The following is a 21,513-nucleotide window of genomic DNA, read 5'->3' on the forward strand; positions in this document are numbered from 1 at the left end:
ATCATCATCGTCCTTGCTATTAGGAACTAAAGGTTGCCGGTGGGGGCGGGAATCCAAGAGGTTTGGCTCAAAGACAGCTGGATGGAAGAGGAAGGAATGTTCTGCTCTGGGTTACTTCTATGCCTACACATGCAACAACCTCCTCTCACCCGCAGACCCCAGTTGTTGAGCTGTGGGCATAGTTTAGCCACTGTTTGGATGCTTGGCAGGAGCCTCTGGCATCTGCCTTGGCATTTCCCATGGGTTTGTGGCATGGCTGCCCTGGATGGCATCAGATACTATTTCTGTCTCTGGCACACAGTGCCAAGGAGCCAGCCTCCCCTGCTGCCAACCCCTTCCTTGTTCTTAGCTAGATTTCACATTTGCGGGGATAGCTTTTCAGATGTACAGTATGTGTGCATAGAGAGCACTACCAAAATACAAAAACCGAAGTGCATTTTAAAAGCATGTGATTATTTTCATTATGCCTTGTGACAACAACAACAACATTGTTCACAGGTAAAACTGTCTTTTTAAAAGAGATTTGTTTCTCTGACCTGCATATTGCTGGGTATCCCCCACCCCAATCATTTGCAGGCATTGTGGAACTGATTTTCAGGGGCTTGTGAAAGTGGGGAAGTACAGTAGTGAAGTTGCTGGCAGCAAAAATGACATGAGTGAGGGTAACTCCTTTGAGATCCTTTAGGGTTCCCATATTTCAAAAAGTGACACAAAAGTTGATGACCTTTTCTTGCAAAATCTCCAGAAATGACACGTATGGCAACCCTAGGTCCTTCCTGTAAAGATTTAAGATGGCATCTGGTTAGCTCTTTCATTGAGGCCTCAATAGCTACTCTAAGAATTTGAGAGCCTGTAACCCACAAAAAATCATATCTGGGTCTGTTTGTGACATTTTCCTCACCTCGGTCTTTCCTAGGAATTCATGCTCTTTTTGCACCATCCTATCTCCCCTGCTTTCTCTTGTACCTATCACAAAACAGTAAAGTCTGCCCTTGTGAGCAAACCTCTGCAGCTATCAATCTGAAATTTGGCAGCCCTTGCTCCCTCAGAAGGTTAACTGTGCCTGAAAATTGCATCTGATTTTATAAAAAGGGACAAAAAATATACCCAGTTTTAGATTTCTCCTGATAGTGAAAGTGGGAGTGGGAACAGAGCTAATTCAGTCCTGACTATCAAGAAAATCAGAGAGAGACAGAGCTGCTCCAAAACAGCATTGACCCTTGAATCCAGCAGAGTTCTTCTTATGTTCTTCTAAAATACCATATCTGTTGTTTTTTTAAAATAGGGATAGCCTTACCTGCAATACAATTTTCCTGTTATAAAAATGGTGGGGAGGGTATGATATAAAAGAGCCCTTTTGGATCAGACCAAAGGTTCATCTAGTTCAGCATCCTGGCCACACAAAAAATACCTCTGAGCATCATTGCAAACTCCGTCCAGACTCAGTCAATGTTAGTCCAGGAAGCTCCTGATCTGAGTGGCAGCTGATTCTGATGAATGAAGATGCTGCCTTGGAGTCCTGCAGTCCACAGTCTTTTTTTCCTCTCCCCCTTCCTTTTTTAATGGGTTTCTGTATCATCTTACTGGTTTGTTATATTTTGGTTGGGCTAATAAAGGTATTGCCCCAATATGGATGAAAGATTTCATAGTAAGTTTAACTTAGTAGATTTGTAGGGTGTCAGTGTGCACATTTTGGGGATGGAAGCAGTAAGTATTAAGCGGTACAATGTTCAAAGAGGGCAACTTAATGGGAGACCATACAGCAGTGGTCTTTACTCCTTACAGATTTTGCATTAACTCTATGCCATTGTTAAACAGTTTTGCCTTTGTATCACACATTTTGACTCAAAAATGAGGATGTGAAGGTTTGAGGTCAAATTTCGGAAACATGGACCCACTCAAAAAGTCTCCAAATTTCACATTTTTATTTTAGCTCTCAACTACATGCTAAACCTTATCTAAAAGCTCATCTGAGCCGGGGACTCTATGATTTGTATTTTGCACAGTGCAGAAGACACAAAGCAAATGTAGTTGTTTAGTCAATGCTTGAGTTTATTTCCTCTGAATGGTAAGATGGTGACAACACACAACCTTATATCACTGGAATCAGGCTATTCCCTTGCTTTTCTTATAATGGAACCACAATGTGGCCACAGGTGGTGTGTTGCAGGATGGATGCAATTCCTGAAACAGAAAGAGATTTTAAAGTTGGAGCAGTTGGAGCCAAGAGCCAGATCAAGGCAAGTGAGCATCCATGCATAGCTGAGATGAGTTCAAATTAACCTTTAAAAGAAAAAAAACTCAGGGTCTGTCCCTTGGAGGCAACTTTTTAAGAATCCCAGAAGTTTGCTTCTAAACTAGCATCAGGTAATGCCTATAAAAGCCCAATTATGGAAGAGGTGCACTAGAAGAGCAATATGCAGGGAAGGAATGGGTTAAGCACATTATGGGCACCCCACAGGTCTCTGCTCCAAGCCACCTCCTCCTTTCTGCTTTTCCTTAGAAAAAGCAGCTATTGAGGTTTGGTTACAGAGATTTACTTCCAAGTAAATTTGCTTAGAATTAGTCTGTAAGTAATGACTGTGTCCTCTGATTGGCAGACGGTGGGTCCTTCCAGAAGGCTGTTTAGTGATTGTCTGTTCTTGATTTGTTTGTGCAAAATTCTTATGAGATTGTACAACATCACCATCTAGTGGTTGTTACCTCCACACATTCTCACTTTTCTTATCAGACTTTTTGCAGTAAGAAAAATGATGGAGAACTGCATGGCATAACAAGCCCTGCATGCAAATATTGTGTGAACAAATCAGGGTGGATGCTCAACAAACAACAAGTCTGGGAGTTCTCTGTGCAGTGGTGTAGTGGTTTGCTGGTGCCTGGGGGCCTGCACATGTGTGCACACAGCAGGGGGACAGAGTGCTGATAGTGAACGGAACCTGCAATGCCAGCCCAGCCCTCACCACTGCTGCAACCACCCCTCCCCGGAGCCAAGCGGGGCCACACACCGCTTCCTGCTCATCTACGCAGGGAGCCTGGCCAGTCAATGCAGCCCTTGTTGGGCGAATCCCCCTGATGCCCAGAGGCGAGGTGAGGAGGACACAACAGCCATGTGCCCTTTGATCCCAGTCTCTCAAAGCGTCCTTCTCATGCCACCCTGCCAACCCTGCACCACTATGTGAGCAGCACAGGGCTGGCAGGAAAGCATGAGAAGCCAAATGCACAGCACTGCACCCCCTTAAAAAATATGCCCAGGGCCATTGTTCTGGCATCCCCTCCCCCATGCTATGCCACTGTTTCTATGTCCAAATTTGTTTTATTTCCCTCTTTCAAAAACATCATAAATTTCCAATGCTCTCTCTCTTGAAGTGAACATGTAAAGTCTGACTTTAATTCCCTACCATTCAGGGCATGGATAGAATGAAATGTAGCATTGACATCCTCCAGCCATTTTATGTCTATTGGGAAGAAATATAGGAATCACCTTACATTGTTATGCTTATTTGAAAATGGATAGTTCATACTTCCTCATTTCTGATGGTGAAAAGGCCACACCACTAATCTGCATTGATTAGCAGAGCTAGCTATGAATGAAAAGGAAATAATGGATTCGCCTGATATTTACTGAATGTAACTAGCCTCTATCTGTGTTAAAACGGAAAGTGGAGCTTTCGTTAGCATTCCATGGTTATCACCCTGTGCCACTGCTTGTTCTTCCTTTAAAACAGTGGTACCACGTGCACAAAACTGCTCACTGTAAACACAGCCCTGTCAAACCTACAGCGGTGCATTGTAGACCGACTTCATAAACTGAAGGCAAGTAGAGACGGGCTGAGACAATGCATGCAATGCATGAAATGTCACCAGTTGCCATTAACCTCAACACTTTCAGGACTCTCCCCTTTGAGTATTTATGCCCTGGCAACTATATCTACTTTAGATCCCCTGCCCTGCATCGCCTCTCTCCAGTGCCCATCTCTTTTCATTTTCTCTTTACTCTCTTCTTAAACTCACCATTTTCTTACTTTCCCAAAAATGACGAAGTCCATTTGTTCTTCATAGCACCAACTGATTCCAAACCTTTTGCAAAAATGTCAAACAAAAATGGAAGAAAAGCTTTCCGACGGCCATGGGTGGTCTCTGGATTGGGAGGAAAATGAGAGCTCGTGAGCCACACCTTCTCTGGTTTTTCTTTCTTAAGAAGGTAAGAAGAGCCTGCTGGATCCTGTTCTCCTAGTGACCAACCGGACACTCCTGGTCAGCTTGCAAGCAGGACACAAGCCTTCTTGCCCCTGGTGATTCCCAGCAACTGGCATTCTGAGGCAGGCTGCCTCTGATACTGGAGGCATTCCTTCCTTTGTAACACTGTGTGTGTGTCAGCTCCCCAGACAACAGATCAAATGTTACTAGCACTAAGCCAAATGTTGCACCACTATTGGCACAATGTTATATGTTCACATTATATATGAGCATTGCTTCTGTGGGCTGGTCTTCCAATTCTTTAAAAAAAAAAAGTTCTAGCTCATTTGTTCATTGCTTTGTGTTATTCACTGTGGAGACATATGACGCACTGGATTTCTGAAGCAATGTTCTGCTTTGGACCCAAGGAAACATGAATCATGCAGTGACCCATTGAGGGAGATGGTGTGCTATTATAAAATAAAAAAGTCAAAATGGATACCCATGATAACATATTTCCAGAATACAAATACCATAGCCAGCCGTACAGATCCATGAACACAGCACTAATAAAGTAGGAATGGTGGACAACATCCATCATCCTGAGCAGTAGCCATGCTAGCTGGGACTGCTGGGAGTTGGAGTCCACCAACATCTGGAGGGCCACTGGTTCCCCATCGCTGTCATAAAAGTAAATCGCTCCACAGGCTTATGATACACATAGTTGTAGGAGGAGGGGAAGTTGTACCAGAAGTGGAGGGAGAGTTGTTATCTGGAATAGGGAAAGCAAATCATTCTCCTATCACCATGTTGCTGTGGATAAGTTGTGTGCTATGATTCAGATACTTGCTTAAATTGCTGGACCAAGAAGAACTCACCGTCACTGGTGGTGCTCGCTTCTGCAGAAGTTGCTGTAAATAAGAAGGCATGGCAACATGAAACAGAATTCCTCTAATATCCAGACACAGAGGGCAAAACTTCAACCATTCCTGCAAGAATTCTTCAGTTCTGAAGAATACTATTCCATTTCCCCCCAACTTCCAATAAAAGAAACACACAATTATTTACGCCCACAGCTGAGTTTGCAGCTAAGCTTTTAGGGTGGCAGGTGTTATGCAGTATGCTAGAAAGCACCGCCATTTGACTTCCAAAACGTTCAAAAACCAAAGTGTGGCTTTTGATTGGCTGCAGGAAGCTGCTGCAGCCAATCAGAAGCCGCAGAAGCCCTGTTGGATGTTCAGCTTCCAAAAATAGTTCGCAAATCAGAACAGTCACTTCCAGGTTTGCAATGTTTGGGAGCCAAAACATTTGATTCAAAAAGGCATTTGAAAACCAAGGTACAACTGTAATTCCTCAGGCTCTTAAGAACTGTTACTTAGAGCACATTTGTAAGCATATACAGATGTGCCTCGGAAGTTGAATGCCTTGTGAGTCAAATGTTTTGGCTCCTGAATGTCACAAACCCAGAAGTGACTATTCCAGTTTGCGAACTATTTTTGGAAGCCACACTTTGGTTTTTGAATGTTTTGAACTTCTGGAACTGTAAAGGAAAAACTGAAGGTTTTTTTACACACAAGATATTAGGCAATCCAGGAATCAATGTTCTCTCCACAATTGTATTTAATTAAAGTATAACATCATTTTGAGAACTATCTATATGATTTACCAATCTGTTCACTTAGGAAGGCATTTGTGGCTCTGAGTTTTCAGACAATGCCCTCAGAGTATTTAGATGGTTGTTGCAGGAAAATTCTAGCAGAAAAGAGGCTTTCTCTACGTGGCACTCAAGCAACAGAAGACCTATACTGTTATGTACTCTACTGTCCTATGTATTCTGAGCTGAAACCTAAGTACATTTGTGAACTATTGTGTAAGATGCCTGATGTGGACTATCAAGTGAAGGTCACATATTTGCTGTCTGGCTCTGATAGGTTTGAGACAGACAACATGGCGAGATTCGTGGTTGCATCCCAAAAACTAAGAACGTGCATCAAAGACAATATAGCAAACTGTAAAATCTGATCAACGATGTAATATAGAAATTTATTTGTGTAGGTCTGCATTTCAAAGTATAGATGCATAAATTGGTTACCACTGTATTTAACAGTGTATCTATGCATATTCTGCACAATATCCATAGAATACTTATATTCCCTTTTTGGTTAAAATAACCAGGATGGTTGCAACAACAAATAAACTTTGACTTCGACTTTGAGATACTTCCTGAAATTGCTGGACCAAGAATAACTCACTGTCACTGGTGGTGCTCACTTCTGCAGAAGCTGCTGTGGATAAGAAGACATGGCAGTATGAAACAGAATTCCTCCAATACACAGAATAATACACAGTTCAATATTTGAATCTTTCCTGCAAAAAGTATTCTTTAATTTCCTCCCCACCTCCATTAAATGGCCAGTGTCAAAGAAAAATGGAATCCAAAATTGATTTTCAAAGATGAGGAGGGAAGATACATAGCAGTAGAAATTACAGCACAAGGGAGAAAATACTTCTTATTGGGAATTTATGCACCTAATGATGGCAAGGCAAAATTCTTTAAGAATTTGGAAACAAGGCTTATGGATCATTTGGATTACAAATTAATTTCAATGGGAGATTTGAATGGAGTTGCATTTACTTTAATGGATAGGAGACAGAGACAAAAAATACTGAATGCCAGCAGATTACGTAAGAACCTACGAAAGCAAATATATATATATATATATATATATATATATATATATATATAACTGACAAATTCGATCTGTCAGACATATGGAGAGTCAGAATTTTTCGCTCTATAAGACACACCAGACCACAAGATACACCTAGTTTTTGGAGGAGGAAAACAAGAAAAAAAAATTCTGAATCTCAGAAGCCAGAACAGCAAGAGGGATCGCTGCGCAGTGAAAGCAGCAATCCCTCTTGCTGTTCTGGCTTCTGGGATAGCTGCACATCCTGCATTCGCTCCATAAGACGCGCACACATTTCCCCTTACTTTTTAGGAGGGAAAAAGTGAGTCTTATAGAGCAAAAAAAGGTAACTGAAAGAGACTTCACATTTTTTCAGATGCAAATCAATCATTTTCAAGAACCGACTATTTATGGATATCCATAGACTTGGTTCCCAGAGTAACAAAAGCGGAAATTTGCCCTAAAACTTTCTCAGATCACAATGCAGTATTTATGAAAGGGAAATTATCTACACAGGGATCTTTCAGATGGAGAACGAATGATGATTTGTTGAGGAATGAGCAAATAATTAATAAGGCCCAAAAGACTATAAAAGACTATTTTGAGATTAATATGAACTCTGGAAGGCAAGCAGGAGTCATTTGGGACGCAAGTAAAGCAGTAATGAGAGGATTCCAACAAAATTCAATTAAGAGAAAGATACAGAATGAAAAGAAAGATAAAATTTTGAACCAATTAAAAGATAAAGAGAAGAACATTAGAAGTAATCCAAAGAATCTGCAGATACAAAAGGAAATTAAAGCTTTACAGACTCAGTATTCACAGATTATAAATCAAGAAATAGAATGGAAATTAAGAATGATGAGACAAAGGAATTTTGAATCTGTGAATAAATGTGGGAAACTCTTAGCTTGGCAGCTAAAAAAGAGGCAAAAACAAAATGCTATTACAAATATTGTATCAGAAGGAAAGTCTGTAGAGAACCCTGTGGAGATAAGAAGATGTTTTCAGAAGTACTATAAACAACTGTATAAAAATAGTAAAGAAGATAAGGTTAAAATTGAGCATTTTATCAAAACTAATGGTTTGCAGAAGATTCCCAAAGGTAAAAGGATCCTACTAAATGGATTAATTACACGACAGGAGGTTGAAAATGCAATAAATTCAATGCAATTTGGCAAAGCCCCGGGACCAGATGGACTGTCAGCAAAATACTATAAGACTATGAAAGACCGGCTTATTCAGCCATTGGTAGAAGTTTGCAACACGATAATAGGAGGGGGCAAAGCACCCGAACCCTGGAAGGAAGCTTATATAACCCTGATTCCAAAACAAGATCAAGATAGATCCAATGTTAAAAACTATAGACCAATCTCACTACTTAACGTGGATTATAATTTTTTTGACAATTTTCTCGCCAATAGGTTGAAAAAGGTTTTGTCATACTATATCCATAAGGACCAGGCAGGATTTCTGCCTGGAAGACATATGAAAGATAATACAGTGGTGCCCCGCAAGACGAATGCCTCGCAAAACGAAAAACGCGCAAGACGAAAGGGTTTTTCGGTTTTTGCATCGTTTCGTAAGACGAATTTCCCTATGGGCTTGCTTCGCAAGACGAAAACGTCTTGCGAGTTTGTTCGCTTTTTTCCTAAAGCCGCTTGAAGTGGCGCAGTTGCAACGGACCGTGCTTCGCAAGACGTAAAACATCGCAAGATGAAAAGACTCGCGGAACGAATTAATTTCATCTTGCGAGGCACCACTGTATTAGGAATATAGTTGACATTTTAGAAAAGTTGGAAGCAAGAAAAAATTGTAAAGCAATGTTAATGTTTATTGATGTGGAGAAGGCCTTTGACAATGTGTCTTGAAGTTTTATGATACAAAATTTAGATAGTATTGGGGTTGGACAGGAGTTTTTAAATGGTATTAATGTGATTTATCATGAACAAATAGCCAAAATTATAATAAACAATGTGTTATCAGAGGAAATTACAATTGAGAAGGGTACCAGGCAAGGGTGCCCACTTTCCCCTCTGGTTTTTATTTTGGTCCTGGAGGTTTTGTTAAGTATGATAAGGAAGGTTGAACAAGTTAAAGGTATAACAGTAGGAGCCAAACAATATAAATTAAAAGCCTTTGCTGACGATTTGGTGTTAACACTTCGAGATCCAGACTCCAGTGCAGTAAAAGCACTGGAGTTGATACAGGAGTTCGGACAGGTAGCAGGATTTAAGTTAAATAAGAGCAAAACCAAAGTATTAGAGAAAAATTTGGACAATGAGGAAAGCAAATTATTGCAAGAAAAAATGGGCCTGGTTTTTGTGAAAAAAGTTAAATACCTGGGTGTAAATTTGTCGGTGAAAATTTTGAATTTATATAAAGATAACTATGAGAAACTATGGAATGAAATTTAGAGAGATCTTGGTCGAATTTTAGAGAGAGTTGGTCGAATTTAAAATTGTCATTAATGGGCCAGATATCTGTGGTTAAGATGAATGTATTACCAGATATGTTGTTTCTGTTTCAAGCCCTCCCAATCATTGATAATGTGAAATGTTTTAATGAATGGCAGAAAGCTTTATCTAGATTTATCTGGCAGGGAAAAAAACACAGAATTAAATTATTAACAGATTCAAAAGAAAGAGGGGGATTTTCCCTGCCAGATTTGAAGATATATTTTGAAGCCACAGCCCTTTGTTGGGTTAAGGAATGGATACAACTAGATAATGCAGATGTTTTAGACTTGGAGGGATTTGACGATGTGTTTGGATGGCATGCTTATCTATGGTATGACAAGATAAAGGCCCATAATGGTTTCAAAAATCATGTAATTAGAAAACCCTTATATAATGTTTAGATAAAATACAAAGATCTCTTAGAAAGGAAAACACCCAGATGGCTTTCATCAATGGAGGCAAAGTCCCAGAAAAAGTCAAATATGGAGACTAATTGGTTGATATATTCAGATTTATTATTGGAAGATAAAGAAGGATTTAAATTAAGACCATTTGATCAAATCAAAGATAAAATAAATTGGTTACACTACCACCAGATTAATGAATTGTATAAATTAGATAAGAAAAATAGTTTTGCATCGGGGAAAAACTGGAAATGGAGTTGGATTCTAAATTTAAAAATTTGTCTAATTTATTGTTGGAGTGGCATACAAAGGATGAACAAGTTAAATCTGTGATGATAGATTGGGCAAGACATGTTGGACACAACATAATGTTTGAAGACTGGGAAAGGCTGTGGAGGAAATGGGTCATGTTCACTGTATGTACAGTGTTAAAGGAAAATGTTATGAAAATGATGTATAGATGGTACTTAGCCCCTGTAAAACTAGCAAAGATTTACCAGAAGAGTGACAACCTATGTTGGAAATGTAGGCCGAGATGACTGGCAGAATCCGAGACCTGGGGGAAGAGAGGGTTGAAGAAGACTGGAAGAAATTTAAGATTTACTTACAAAAACATTGTAATCTGGTTGAATGTTAAGAAGGATGCTTGATCATAAATAACTGCCTACCACTGATTTAGATTTGAACTTGATGATAAGTGAGACTAACGAAAATATGAATTTTCTGGAGAACTGCTAGATTCTATTTAAATGAGCGGATATAAGGTTGTAAACAAGATGATAATTTGCTTGAAAAAAATTTATAACGATGTAAGTGGGAGCGGGAGACATGAGGGAGTTCAAAGAAGTGATGAAACTATGTCATGATATAAGTAATGTTGTTTATTATTTATGCATTGTATTCAAAAAATCTCAATAAATATTTATAAAAAAAAATATGTTGGAAATGTAAAGAAAAAGGTGGTGGACGTGTCCCAAAGTGAAAGACTTCTGGGGACAGATTCATAATGAATTGAAAAAAATGTTGAAATATTCATTTATTAAGAAACCAGAAGCCTTTATACTTGGAATAACAGGTTTGGAATTGCCCAAGAAAGATGTCCGATTATTTTTGTATGCCACAACTGCAGCTAGAATTTTGTTGGCCAAAAATTGGAAACTACAAGAAGTTCCAACAGTGGAGGAATGGTAGATGAAGATGATGGACTTTTGGGAGCTAGCCGACTTGACCGGAAGAGTCTGCGACCAGAAGGAGGAGGAATACCAAGAGGAATGGAAGAAATTAAAAGATTATTTAGCTAAATATGTTAAGATAATTTAAATAGAATGACTTGCGAGTATCAGGTAGGCCTAGGCTTTAAATATGTGATGTTCTAGAATACTATGTAAAAAGTTAAAAAGAAAAGAAAGATGTAAATTGGTTAAAGAAATTTTATGTGAAATTAGTTTATGAAAACTGCTACAATGATTTATATGGAAACTCAGCGGGGGGGATTTGAGGAAGTCACCTAACAATGTTAACAAAAGTGGAACTATTACAGTTAGGGTATATGTTTGTTTGTTTGTTTGTTTGTTTGTTTGTTTGTTTGTTTCTCTTTATGTTTGTTGATTGTTATAAATGTTTGTTATAAATGTGGAAAACTAATAAAAAAAATTGAAGGGGAAAAACACCAGGATGGTTGCGACAACAAATAAACTTTGACTTCAACTTTGAGATACTTCGTGAAAATGCTGGACCAAGAATAACTCACTGTCACTGGTGGTGCTCACTTCTGGAGAAGCTGCTGTGGATAAGAGGACATGGCAGTTTGAAACAGAATTCCTCCGATACACAGAACAATACACAATTCAATATTTGAATCTTTCCTGCAAAAAGTATTCTTTAATTTCCTCCCAATCTCCATTAAATGGCCAGTGTCATACACTAGAGAGTGCCATCTGTCTGGAAAATTCTACACGTGCAGGAATTTTATTACATATTATGGGGATGGACTAGATCTATCACAGTCACCATGAGCTGCACTTTCCAGTCACTGATCTGTGCTTTAAAGCTCTGTGTTGAAGTGGTTTGGGGTTTTTTTTATCCCAATGCTTTCCCCAAGAAAACCCACATTTAGCACTGAATTAGAACAAATAATGGAAAACCAGATTGCTGTTTGCTCCAATTCAGTGGTAATGCGCAGGTTCTCCTGGGGAAAGCACTGGGACAAAAAAGAACCCCTCTCAGACACAGAACTCTGGATGAGCCTCATGATAACAGGCCAAGGTGCAACACAGAAAACCAAATTAAGTAAGAGGGCACTAACCAAGTTGGATTGGGGCAAATGTCTTTAAGATCAATGCATGAGATCTCTTTACAGAGAACATGAACTACAAACCTGTCAGGATTTCTCTCTCCATCTCTCTCTCTCTCTCTCACACACACACACACAGACAGGTGGTTGTATAAATTTATAAATTTGCAAAGCCACAATTTACTAGTCAACCCTGTCTCACCCAAAACGAAAGCCATCAAAGAAGAAGTCTTCAAGCTTAGCATTAATAAAACATAAAGGCAAAATCTCCTTCTGATGCTCTGATGTTCACTACTTGTAGGAGTAGTCTGTGAAGATATATTAAGCATTTAGGGTGGGGGTGATGTTGTAGGTTGGGAGCACTATCTGCCTGGGATTTTTTTTAGCACTGTCTGATTTAAATACAATGCTAGGTGTGTAAACACACACACACACACACACACACACACCTTTATTCAGATGGACAGTGAACGTCATGCTTAAATCAGCCAACACCTACTTCTGCATGCCAGGTATCTGTAGCCTGAGTGCCTGCATGATGGCATCCTGATGCTTCTCATGGACTGTGTAGCAGTGACCCATATTCCACAAGCAGCTGGCCATGTGGGATCCTACTCAAGTTTTCCAAACAGATGTATCCTCATGTATAAATCAGGCTTGGCAGATGCGCCACCCTTTCTTATGTGAATCGGGACTTCTTTTGTTTTCCCTCTCACTTTAGAGTGGCTACTGTGCAGGCAGTCTGATGATTATAAAGTGAGTCTGCTATGACTGCCTACGCAGAAAATAAAGAATAACTCTGCCTGGATGACTCTATGGTGATGATCTAGATATACAAGTGCCCTAGAATCTGGATCCGCCATGGCATTCTGCTGCCCTCTTAACGCAGTTACTACAGTCACATTGTCCCAAGGAATATTCTACTGGGCAAATTATTCAAAAGGCTCAAGTGCACATGCTTAAAATGTTCAACACTTACCAGTGCTGGGAGTCAAATCAGTGCTGGGAGGAGGTGATGTCTCTAGAATGAGGACAGAAGATCTCACAACTATTATCCTGAATAATGCTAAATCCTCACTTGTTGAAACTAGCATTTTCCTCTGTGTCATTCAAACCTTTGCATGCCTAGCTGATGTGAACACAGCTCATTGAAATAAGAAGAATTCTGCTGGATCTTACCAAAGGTCCATCTAGTCCAACATCCTTTTTCTAACTTTGGCCAGCCAGTGCTTCCAAGAAGTCCATAAACAAACAAGAAAGGCCTTAACCCTCTCCTGTAGTTTATGGCCAGTGTGCAGTCCTCAGCTGTAAACTACTTATGCTCATGGAAGTTCTGTTTTCTTATCATTGGTAACTTCATAGATGTCAGCAGATGTATCCTCATTGAATTTGCCTAAACCAAGGATGTGGCCCTTCATATATGTTGCACTATGGCTCCTGTCATTCATCTCTATACTAGCTGAGGCTGATGGGGATTGCTGTCCAAAAACATCTGGAGGAGTACAGGTTCCCCATCACTGTCTGAAACCATTATTGGAGCCACCTTAGCTTGTGCATCATAGCTATCACTGGGGGGGGGGGTATGAATTCCATCCTTTATTTATGGAATTCACCCCAAGGAGGAGGGAAACACACTGGGCCATTGAAAATTACATACCTCCAGACACTAGAGCGCAAACCAGCAGGAGTCCCCATATCATCTTCATGGTCATGAATGACTTGGGAGGTTTTCAGGAATTCAGGGCAGCCTAAAGAAGCCGAGGAATGTTGTGGTCTGATCCACTCTCACTGGCTTATGAAGGAAGGAAACGCCAATGAAAATGGTTGGGTAGTGGGGAGTGGAATTGTGGAGGAAATCAGGATCCTGGTGATGAAACAATTGGACAGATAAATTGGACACATAACAATGGGATAAATATGCAAACGGAAGAATTAAGATGGCACACAGCACTTGTGGCACAGGAGAATAGACACAATGTTAATTGGTCTTCTAAATAAAGGGAGAGGCAAGGAAATTATTTGCTGTACCAAGGCTTTCTAATCTGTTTACTCAGAAAAGGGATTTTGGTTTTCTTCTTTCTGCCTCTGGCAAATCCTGGCTGAGGCATGGACGGTGGTATCTTCGCCTGATGCACCTCACTTTAGGCTTCTCAAAGGGTGTGAAAGCAAATGTATGGCTTCTAGACAACGTGGCACAAATGTGGAGTTTGATGTTATGTGGAGAATTCAGGCTCCTTGAAAATATCGTATTTCACTTAAAGGAAAAATATGTCTAACTCCAATACCTGCAAATAGATGTTTGAAAATGTAAAAAAAAAAAAGAGGTCAGGGACCCCTGACAGTTAAGTACAGTCGCAGACGACTCTGGGGTTGCAGTGATTATTTCGCTTTACAGGCCGAGGGAGCCTGCATTTGTCCGCAGACCTTCTGAATGGCAAGCCCAAGAGGCTCAGTGGTTTAGACCAGTGTTTCCCAACCGGTGTTCCGCGGCACACTAGTGTGCCGCAAGACATTGCCTGGTGTGCCGTGGGAGGGAGGCGGGCAAGTCGGGCGGCGAGAGGCGGGGCGGCGGCGGCGAGCACATGCGGGGCGGCGAGCAAGCTCCCTCCCACATCCCATCGCCGCTCGCTTCGGCCGGCCTACTGGGCTGTCGCAAGCGGAAGGCCTGCGCATGCGCGAGGTTTTCGCGCCTTCGGGATTCCCTTCACGCCTTCCTCCTCCCGGGTCCTTGAGAGCGCGGGAAGCGGCAGCGCGAGACCAGCGTTGAGACAAAAAGGCAAAGTTCCATTCAGGGCTCCCCTTTTGCCTCGTCGTCTCACAGTTTGGAAGATAGCAGCTCTCCAAATTAATAGTCCTCTTTGAATAAGCGGGGCCTGAGCCGTTCCACCAATTTAGGCCTCCTGCTGGGATGTGATATGGCTCCACTGAATGCCTTGACTGGGTTAGGGACCCTTATAGCTCAGCATCAGTTGGTGGAAAGGACATGACTTTACAGGAGCAGGAGGAACTAACTGAACTGAGACAAAATCGTGGTTTCAAGCTAAGATTTGCTGATCTACCTTTGGACAGTTTTTGGTTGGAAACTGCCAAGGAGTTCCCCCTTCTGGCAAACAAAGCTATTTTCACATTGCTCCCATTTTCCACTACATATCTCTGTGAGTTGAGCTTTTCAAGCATGATTGCTATAAAAACTAAATACACAGAGAGACTGAGAGCTGTTGACGAAGAGCTACATGTGTGTCTTTCTTCGATTCCAGCCAGAATATCAGCTTTGTGTTCAGCCAAACAGGCCCAGGTTGCGCAATGAATAAAGTATTTTATAATTTTTCATATTTCTGTTTACTTACTATTTCATAATAAAATAATTATAAAATACTTTCTTTGTGTTTATTTGATTCCTATTAAAGAGAGTTACTTTATATATAGTCAATATAGGCACAGAGTTAATTTTTTAAACATTTTCTAATGGTGGTGTGCCTCGAGATTTTTTTCATGAAACAAGTGTGCCTTTGCCCAAAAAAGGTTGGGAAACACTGGTTTAGACCACAGTGCCACCCGCATCCCCATTTGAAAATGTACCTATCTTAATTCTCAGAATGTGACTGAGGAGTGGGATTATTATTACTAGTAGGAGGTGCCTGGTGCTGCCCAGGATTTTTTATAATAAAAAAAAAGTTGTTGTTGTTTAAAAAAGCAGGCAAAAAGCAGGCAAAGTCACACCAAAGTCACATTTGGGTCTGCCATATTGATTCAAAATGGCAGCCAGAGTCTAAACATCCATGAAGAGCACCAGCCCCACCTCAGGAACCCTTGTGCAAAGTTTGGTGGTGGTATCTCGAGAGGGACCTGAAAGTATAAAGAACAAAGAAAGAAATGGAAAGAGAAATCACTTTCCAAAGTATATGGTAGATTATGATTATCATTATGAATTGCATTTATAGCCCTCTTTTTTCTCCAAGGAGCCCAGGGTGGCACACGTGGTTCTCCTCTTTCTCCTTTAATGCCCATAACAGCCCTGTGAGGTTGGATCAGGGTGCAAGATTTGCAGGGCCCAGGAGGCATTGAAGCCACAGCTGGCATCTCCTTCTCCATTCATGCCAACATTGCTGAGGTAAGAAGGTATTTACCTGGAAGATAAATATATTTCAGTTCCAGGTAAATATCCAGGAACTGTTTTGTTATATCCAGGAACTGTAAATTTTAATCTTAAATCCAAATAGGAGTGTGGCATTGCTCTCATTCACTTAACATATACAAGAGGCAGTTAATATGACTGTTACAGCCTTGCAGTGACAAATTCCTGCAGGGTAACTATGAAAGGCTGCTAGAACAAAAACAACTGAGTCTTGTGGGACTTTAAAAACTTGCAGATTTACCACAAAGAAAGAAAGAAAATCTTCTCTCCAATCTGGAATTGGGTGCAAAGTACCACCCATCAGCTGCCCTGGTAATGATGCTCTGCTTGGTAGAATAACTGGAGCCAAGGCATATTCAACAATAGGAATAGGGAATCTGTGGCCCTTGAGATGCATTACGGTGGGTCATGCTAACTGGAGCCGATGCAATAACATATGGAGGGTCACAGGCTTCTAATCCCTGCTCAACCACCCCAATTTAAATGGAACATCCTGAAATTACAAAAGCTACCCCTAGCTTCTGATTAAATCACAGAATGTCCCATTTTTGGATCCAGCACCCTGGCATGAGCAAGCTGGCTCTTGAGAAAGCTTGGGAGCAAAAAAAACCAACCCAAGCATCTTGATTTGGATCAGCAAATTGGAAGGGTATGTTTGACTTTCAGGAGCCAGATTTGTGGATAATGGCCAATTTGTTTTGTCCTGGCTAATCCCATCTCCACTCCAGTTTATGTAAATGGTGGCATTCATCCTCAGGGCATCCTGTATTTATTTATACACACTGACTTTTTTCTCCATAATTAACATCATTATGATGCAATATCTCAACTAAACTCGTAATATTTCTCTGCAAGCTCCTTTGATTGGTTTCTGTCGCTTACATAAAGTCAGCAGTGTAGGTACTCTGCTCAGTGTCAATTAGTATTCTGGCTTCATCACAGCATCTTCAGTGTCAAGAAACATTGAGGCTGCTGTCTGTGTTTCTGCAATGAAGACTCTTTGGATCCTTCTCCTGCTGGCAACTTCCACTTGGGCTTTTGTTGCTGTGGGTAAGTAGGGAGAGGCCACCCAGGAAGTGGTTCTTATTTGGGGTGTTTTCTGTCCTGCTGCGAGAAACCTCTACAGGTGTCCAGTATGAAAGAAACAGTTCTGTGTTTAGTGACCATGCCAAATGTTTTTAATTACCGTATTTTTTACTCTATAAGACTCACTTTTTCCCTCCTCAAAAGTAAGGGGAAATGTGTGTGCGTCTTATGGAGTGAATGCAGGCTGCGCAGCTATATCAGAAGCCAGAACAGCAAGAGGGATTGCTGCTTTCACTGTGCAGTGATCTCTCTTGCTGTTCTGGCTTCTGAGATTCAGAATATTTTTTTTCTTGTTTTCCTCCTCCAAAAACTAGGTGCGTCTTGTAGTCTGGTGCGTCTTATAGAGCGAAAAATATGGTACATGCTTAGGGCATCCAGGGAAGTACCTCAAAAAATATTCCTTTTCCGGGTTTTTAACATTAATGCTCACCAGTTGCTCGGCTGAGCGTTCATTTTCTCTGTTGGAATCTATCTAAAAACCCCAATACAGCAATCATGCAACAAGAGTTGTTCCGCCTGGCCTTTGGCTTGGAATCAACTTGATCCCCGCCCCCTCTTTCCTTTTTCCTTTCTCCTTCTGTGATGGAACTCCTATTTGGGGACTTCCCTGGCTTTTTTCTGGCCCACCTAGGACAAGTCTGGATAGTTGGCCTTGGTGAAGATTTGACGTTTTCATGCCCAAAAAGTTTTTGATTTGAGTTTTTACTGAAATGAGGCTGCATTTTAATGTTGTACTTAACGTATTTTTCACCCTATAGGACGCACTTTTTCCCCTCCAAAAATGAAGGGGAAATGTGTGTGCATCCTATGGGGCGAATGCAGGCTTTCGCTGAAGCCTGGAGAGCGAGAGGGGTCGGTGCGCACCGACCCCTCTCGCTCTCCAGGCTTCAGGAAAGCCCCAGCGCCAGCCCCACAAGGTCGGGGGACAGAGGGAGGCGGAACGCCACCATCCCACTGTCTCCCAAAGTGGTTTGGAGGCTGGCGGCGGGGAGACCCCGCTGCCAGCCCCGCAAGCTCCGGGGACAGCTGGAAGGCGTAGCGCGTCTTCCCGATGTCCCCGGACCTGATCTGAAGGCGAGCTGTAGGGAGAAGAGCGCTTCTCCCCGCTGATGGCCCCACAAGCTCCTGGGGGAATTTTTTTTTTTTCTTTATTTCCCCCCCAAAAAAAAACTTGGTGCGTCCTATGGGCCAGTGCGTCCTATGGGGCGAAAAATACGGCACCTGATTTGAAACACAAATCTGCACAGCCCATAATGCTCAGGTATTATGCGCTGCGCTGCTGGAGCACAATTTCTGTTCTCATCCTGAAGCAAAGTTCTTAACCTGAGGTACTATTTCTGGGTTAGCGGAGTCTGTAACCTGGAGTATCTGTAACCTGAGGTACCACTGTATATGCATTAATATTATAACCCAGGAGAGAAAACACACACACAAATTCTTTACAAATGCTTGCTAAAATAGCTCATAGACACTGGGTCAATTCCAAGCTAACTCTTGAGGGATTTTATCATGGGTAGTTGAACACTGGTGATTTTTTTTCCAGAGATGGGGGGAAATTGTATTTTGTTTGCATTTTAATGTGAAACTGCCTAATTTATACAAGCAGAAGTTCAATTATCCTTCAACATTCACACTTCTGGGATAGCTCAGTTGATGGATCACAAAATTCTTACTCAGGTTCATGGGTCTGAGCCCCCCATTGAGCAAAATATTCACACATTGCAGGAGGTGGGACTAGATGAGCCTCATGGTCCCTTTCAACTCTATAATTCTAAGATTTGCACTTCTCCAGGTTTTGCAATGCCATTCTCCAGCCAAATAATGTGTTCAAAATTCTGGGAAAGTGAAAATGAAAATGCACAGACTAGTGAAAACAACATAGTGAAATGCATTGCATTAGAGAAATTTCTTGTAAAATTGTATATATTTGTCCAAACGTGTGTTTTGGGAGAAAGATGCACTGAAATGCTGTCTTTCTGTGAACTTTTTATTATTATTTAAAAAAGAACATTTACACCCATCTCGTCTAGATTCCAGCAATGCTGCTCGAGAGTCCCGATCCAGCTCCGGTCCTGGTGAGCAGATTGACACCTCTGGTGGGAAGGGCACTGAGCCTAACTTGGTGACTGATGTTAATGTGTGTGGAAATCCTAAAAAGTAGGTCCACTGTAAGATGAACTAGAAACAAATACATGGAGAGGTGAGCAGACACTTTTTGTGCTAAGCAATCCTGCAAATGGCTGGGAAATCTTCTATAGCTCAGACTCTGAGCCAACTACTGAAACGTTAGAGACAGAGACAGCACCTCAAAGGAAGAAAATAGTGAAAGATTTAAAAAATAATATTTCTGAAACAACCCCCCATCCCACCACATCTCATCTCAAGCTTTTGGAGTTGAAGGGGCAATTGCTGGGGTGGGGAGGGAGCAGGGCTGTCCAGTGCGGGAATCAAGCCATTTGAAGCAATTCACAGAAGGGACTAATTATTATTTTCTCCATGGCACCCAGGGGCAATTTCTGCACGTGCATTCCTCACAGATCTGGCCAGTGTGTTTGGCAGTACCTCTGAAGCGTTTGGTGACCTTTTCACTCAAATGGCTACGTCCATTTTGGGAGGAAAAGGTAAGTGTTGGAGGACATTGCAAGTGGGGAGCATTTTTCAAAACAAGCTTGTGTGGTGAGCATGAGAGAGGGAAAGTCCCAATGTGATGTGGAGAGAAGTGGATGAGGTTTTTAAAAATGCAAACGCAATGCAAGGAAACTGCCCTAGGGCTGCTCAGTCTAGAAGAGCTCATGTGCCAGCAGACAGAGGGTGGAATTCAATGCCATACTGTGACAAACGTTCTGCCAGGCCCCTGCAATGTATTTTGCACAGGTTCCCACAAGAAAGTATAACTGCTATGGCCATTTCCACCTTCCCTTAAAAAGATGTGGGTGTGTGGCCTTGGGAGGCTGCGGGGAAGGTTGGGACCCCCGAGGGAAGGGAGACAAAGGCCGGGAGAGAGATGCAACAGGATTACTGGGAGGTGAGGAGGATGGTAATAGTGAAGAAGTTAACCCTGCTGAACTTTTCTTGATAGGCACCAGAGAACTGAGGAGAGAGGCTCGTGGATCTCCAGGCTCCGAGCCAAGCAACAGGAACTGATTAGCCATGGGTAAGCAGCTCCAAGTCATAAGGTACTGGGCACTATCTGGAGGGCCACAAGTTTCCCATTCCTTGCTTGAACTTCTGCCCCAGACATGAAATGAAACAACAGCTGTCCAGTCCTTCAGTTTCTTCTGTATGGTGAATGTTGCTGTATTAAGAATGTTGACTTTAAGTCATGTTCAATTTCAGATATTTGCAGCAATGGTACAATTGGACTTCTGCATGGTCTAGAGCTGTCCTTTCCAACAGGTCGGTCGTGGGATGTCCCTGGTCCTGGTCGATCCTGGTCGATTGCGGGATCCTGATGCCCCACCCCCCAAAAAAGCAGCTCAACAACTTTGGCTCATCCCCCCCCCCCAAAAAAAAGCTCAAGAACTCTGGTCAATCCAATGGGTTGATCACTGACATTTTTTTATAGTGGGAGTAGATTGCAGTCTCTTGGAAGCTGGACAGCCCTGGTCTAGAGAATGAAGGAGGCTTTGACATCCTGGTGTTTGCCATCCTGGTAGATTGCCACATATCTATACCAATTGATCAATAAAGTTCTAGTCAAGCAAATCATTGGCATTTGACTCTATGCACCTTATTTGTGGCTTTCTGTATAGCAATGCATGATTATACATTCTCAATAACCTGACACACTAACATGTGTTTTTCAAGACACATTGGCTAGGATTCACGTAACCAGACCCACCACTTCGCCTTGTGCAAATGTTTCTGCTTGTACAATGGGGCTTCCTCCCATCTCCCCCATGCTCCTCATAGGTCTGGAGAACCCCAAGAACAGCACAGGGGGTGAGGAGAGGGAGGGTTGTACTGCCTGACAAGCTGCAATGGTTGTGTTGGAGGAATTTCAACAGGGGCAAATGTAAGGTTCTGCACATAGGCAGGAATAACCAGTTGCACAAATATAACTTGGGGGACAGCTGGCTGACCAGCACTACATGTCAAAACAAAAAAAATCCTTCCAGTAGCACCTTAAAGACCAACTAAGTCAGTTCTTGGAATGACTTAGTTGGTCTTTAAGGTGCTACTGGAAGGAATTTTTTTTGTTTTGACTATGGCAGACCAACACGGCTACCTATCTGTAACCAGCACTACATGTGAAAAGGATCTGGCGGTC

At 41.8% G+C, this 21,513-nt stretch overlaps 1 protein-coding gene and 1 long non-coding RNA gene across 6 annotated transcripts; one reads left to right on the plus strand and one right to left on the minus strand.

The window, feature by feature from the left end:
* Nucleotides 1-1,908: 1,908 nt before the first annotated feature.
* Nucleotides 1,909-13,868, minus strand: LOC310840094 (uncharacterized protein). 5 transcript variants are annotated; one of them, XM_083729295.1, is made up of 8 exons: nucleotides 13,680-13,868; nucleotides 13,002-13,043; nucleotides 12,225-12,330; nucleotides 11,480-11,512; nucleotides 6,429-6,458; nucleotides 5,055-5,087; nucleotides 4,012-4,137; nucleotides 1,909-2,184 (listed from the first exon to the last, which is right to left on the minus strand). In XM_083729295.1, the coding sequence occupies exons 3-7, from the start codon at nucleotides 12,265-12,267 to the stop codon at nucleotides 4,019-4,021; spliced, it is 258 nt and encodes an 85-aa protein (XP_083585421.1). In that variant the 5' UTR covers nucleotides 12,268-12,330; nucleotides 13,002-13,043; nucleotides 13,680-13,868; the 3' UTR covers nucleotides 1,909-2,184; nucleotides 4,012-4,018. The 5 variants fall into 5 exon arrangements, with proteins under 5 accessions (XP_083585421.1, XP_083585420.1, XP_083585418.1 ...); XM_083729294.1 differs by having other exon boundaries at nucleotides 6,429-6,461; XM_083729292.1 differs by lacking the exon at nucleotides 12,225-12,330 and having other exon boundaries at nucleotides 13,680-13,866.
* Nucleotides 13,869-16,980: 3,112 nt separating this feature from the next.
* LOC310840097 lies at nucleotides 16,981-20,967 on the plus strand. Its single transcript, XR_014561788.1, has 5 exons — nucleotides 16,981-17,207; nucleotides 19,274-19,318; nucleotides 19,751-20,205; nucleotides 20,244-20,397; nucleotides 20,580-20,967. It is a non-coding gene; the product is annotated as an uncharacterized lncRNA (long non-coding RNA).
* The last annotated feature ends 546 nt before the right edge of the window (nucleotides 20,968-21,513 follow it).

The sequence above is a fragment of the Podarcis gaigeae genome, assembly GCF_964106915.1.
Source record: "Podarcis gaigeae genome assembly, chromosome: 2".
NCBI classification, from domain to species: domain Eukaryota; kingdom Metazoa; phylum Chordata; class Lepidosauria; order Squamata; family Lacertidae; genus Podarcis; species Podarcis gaigeae.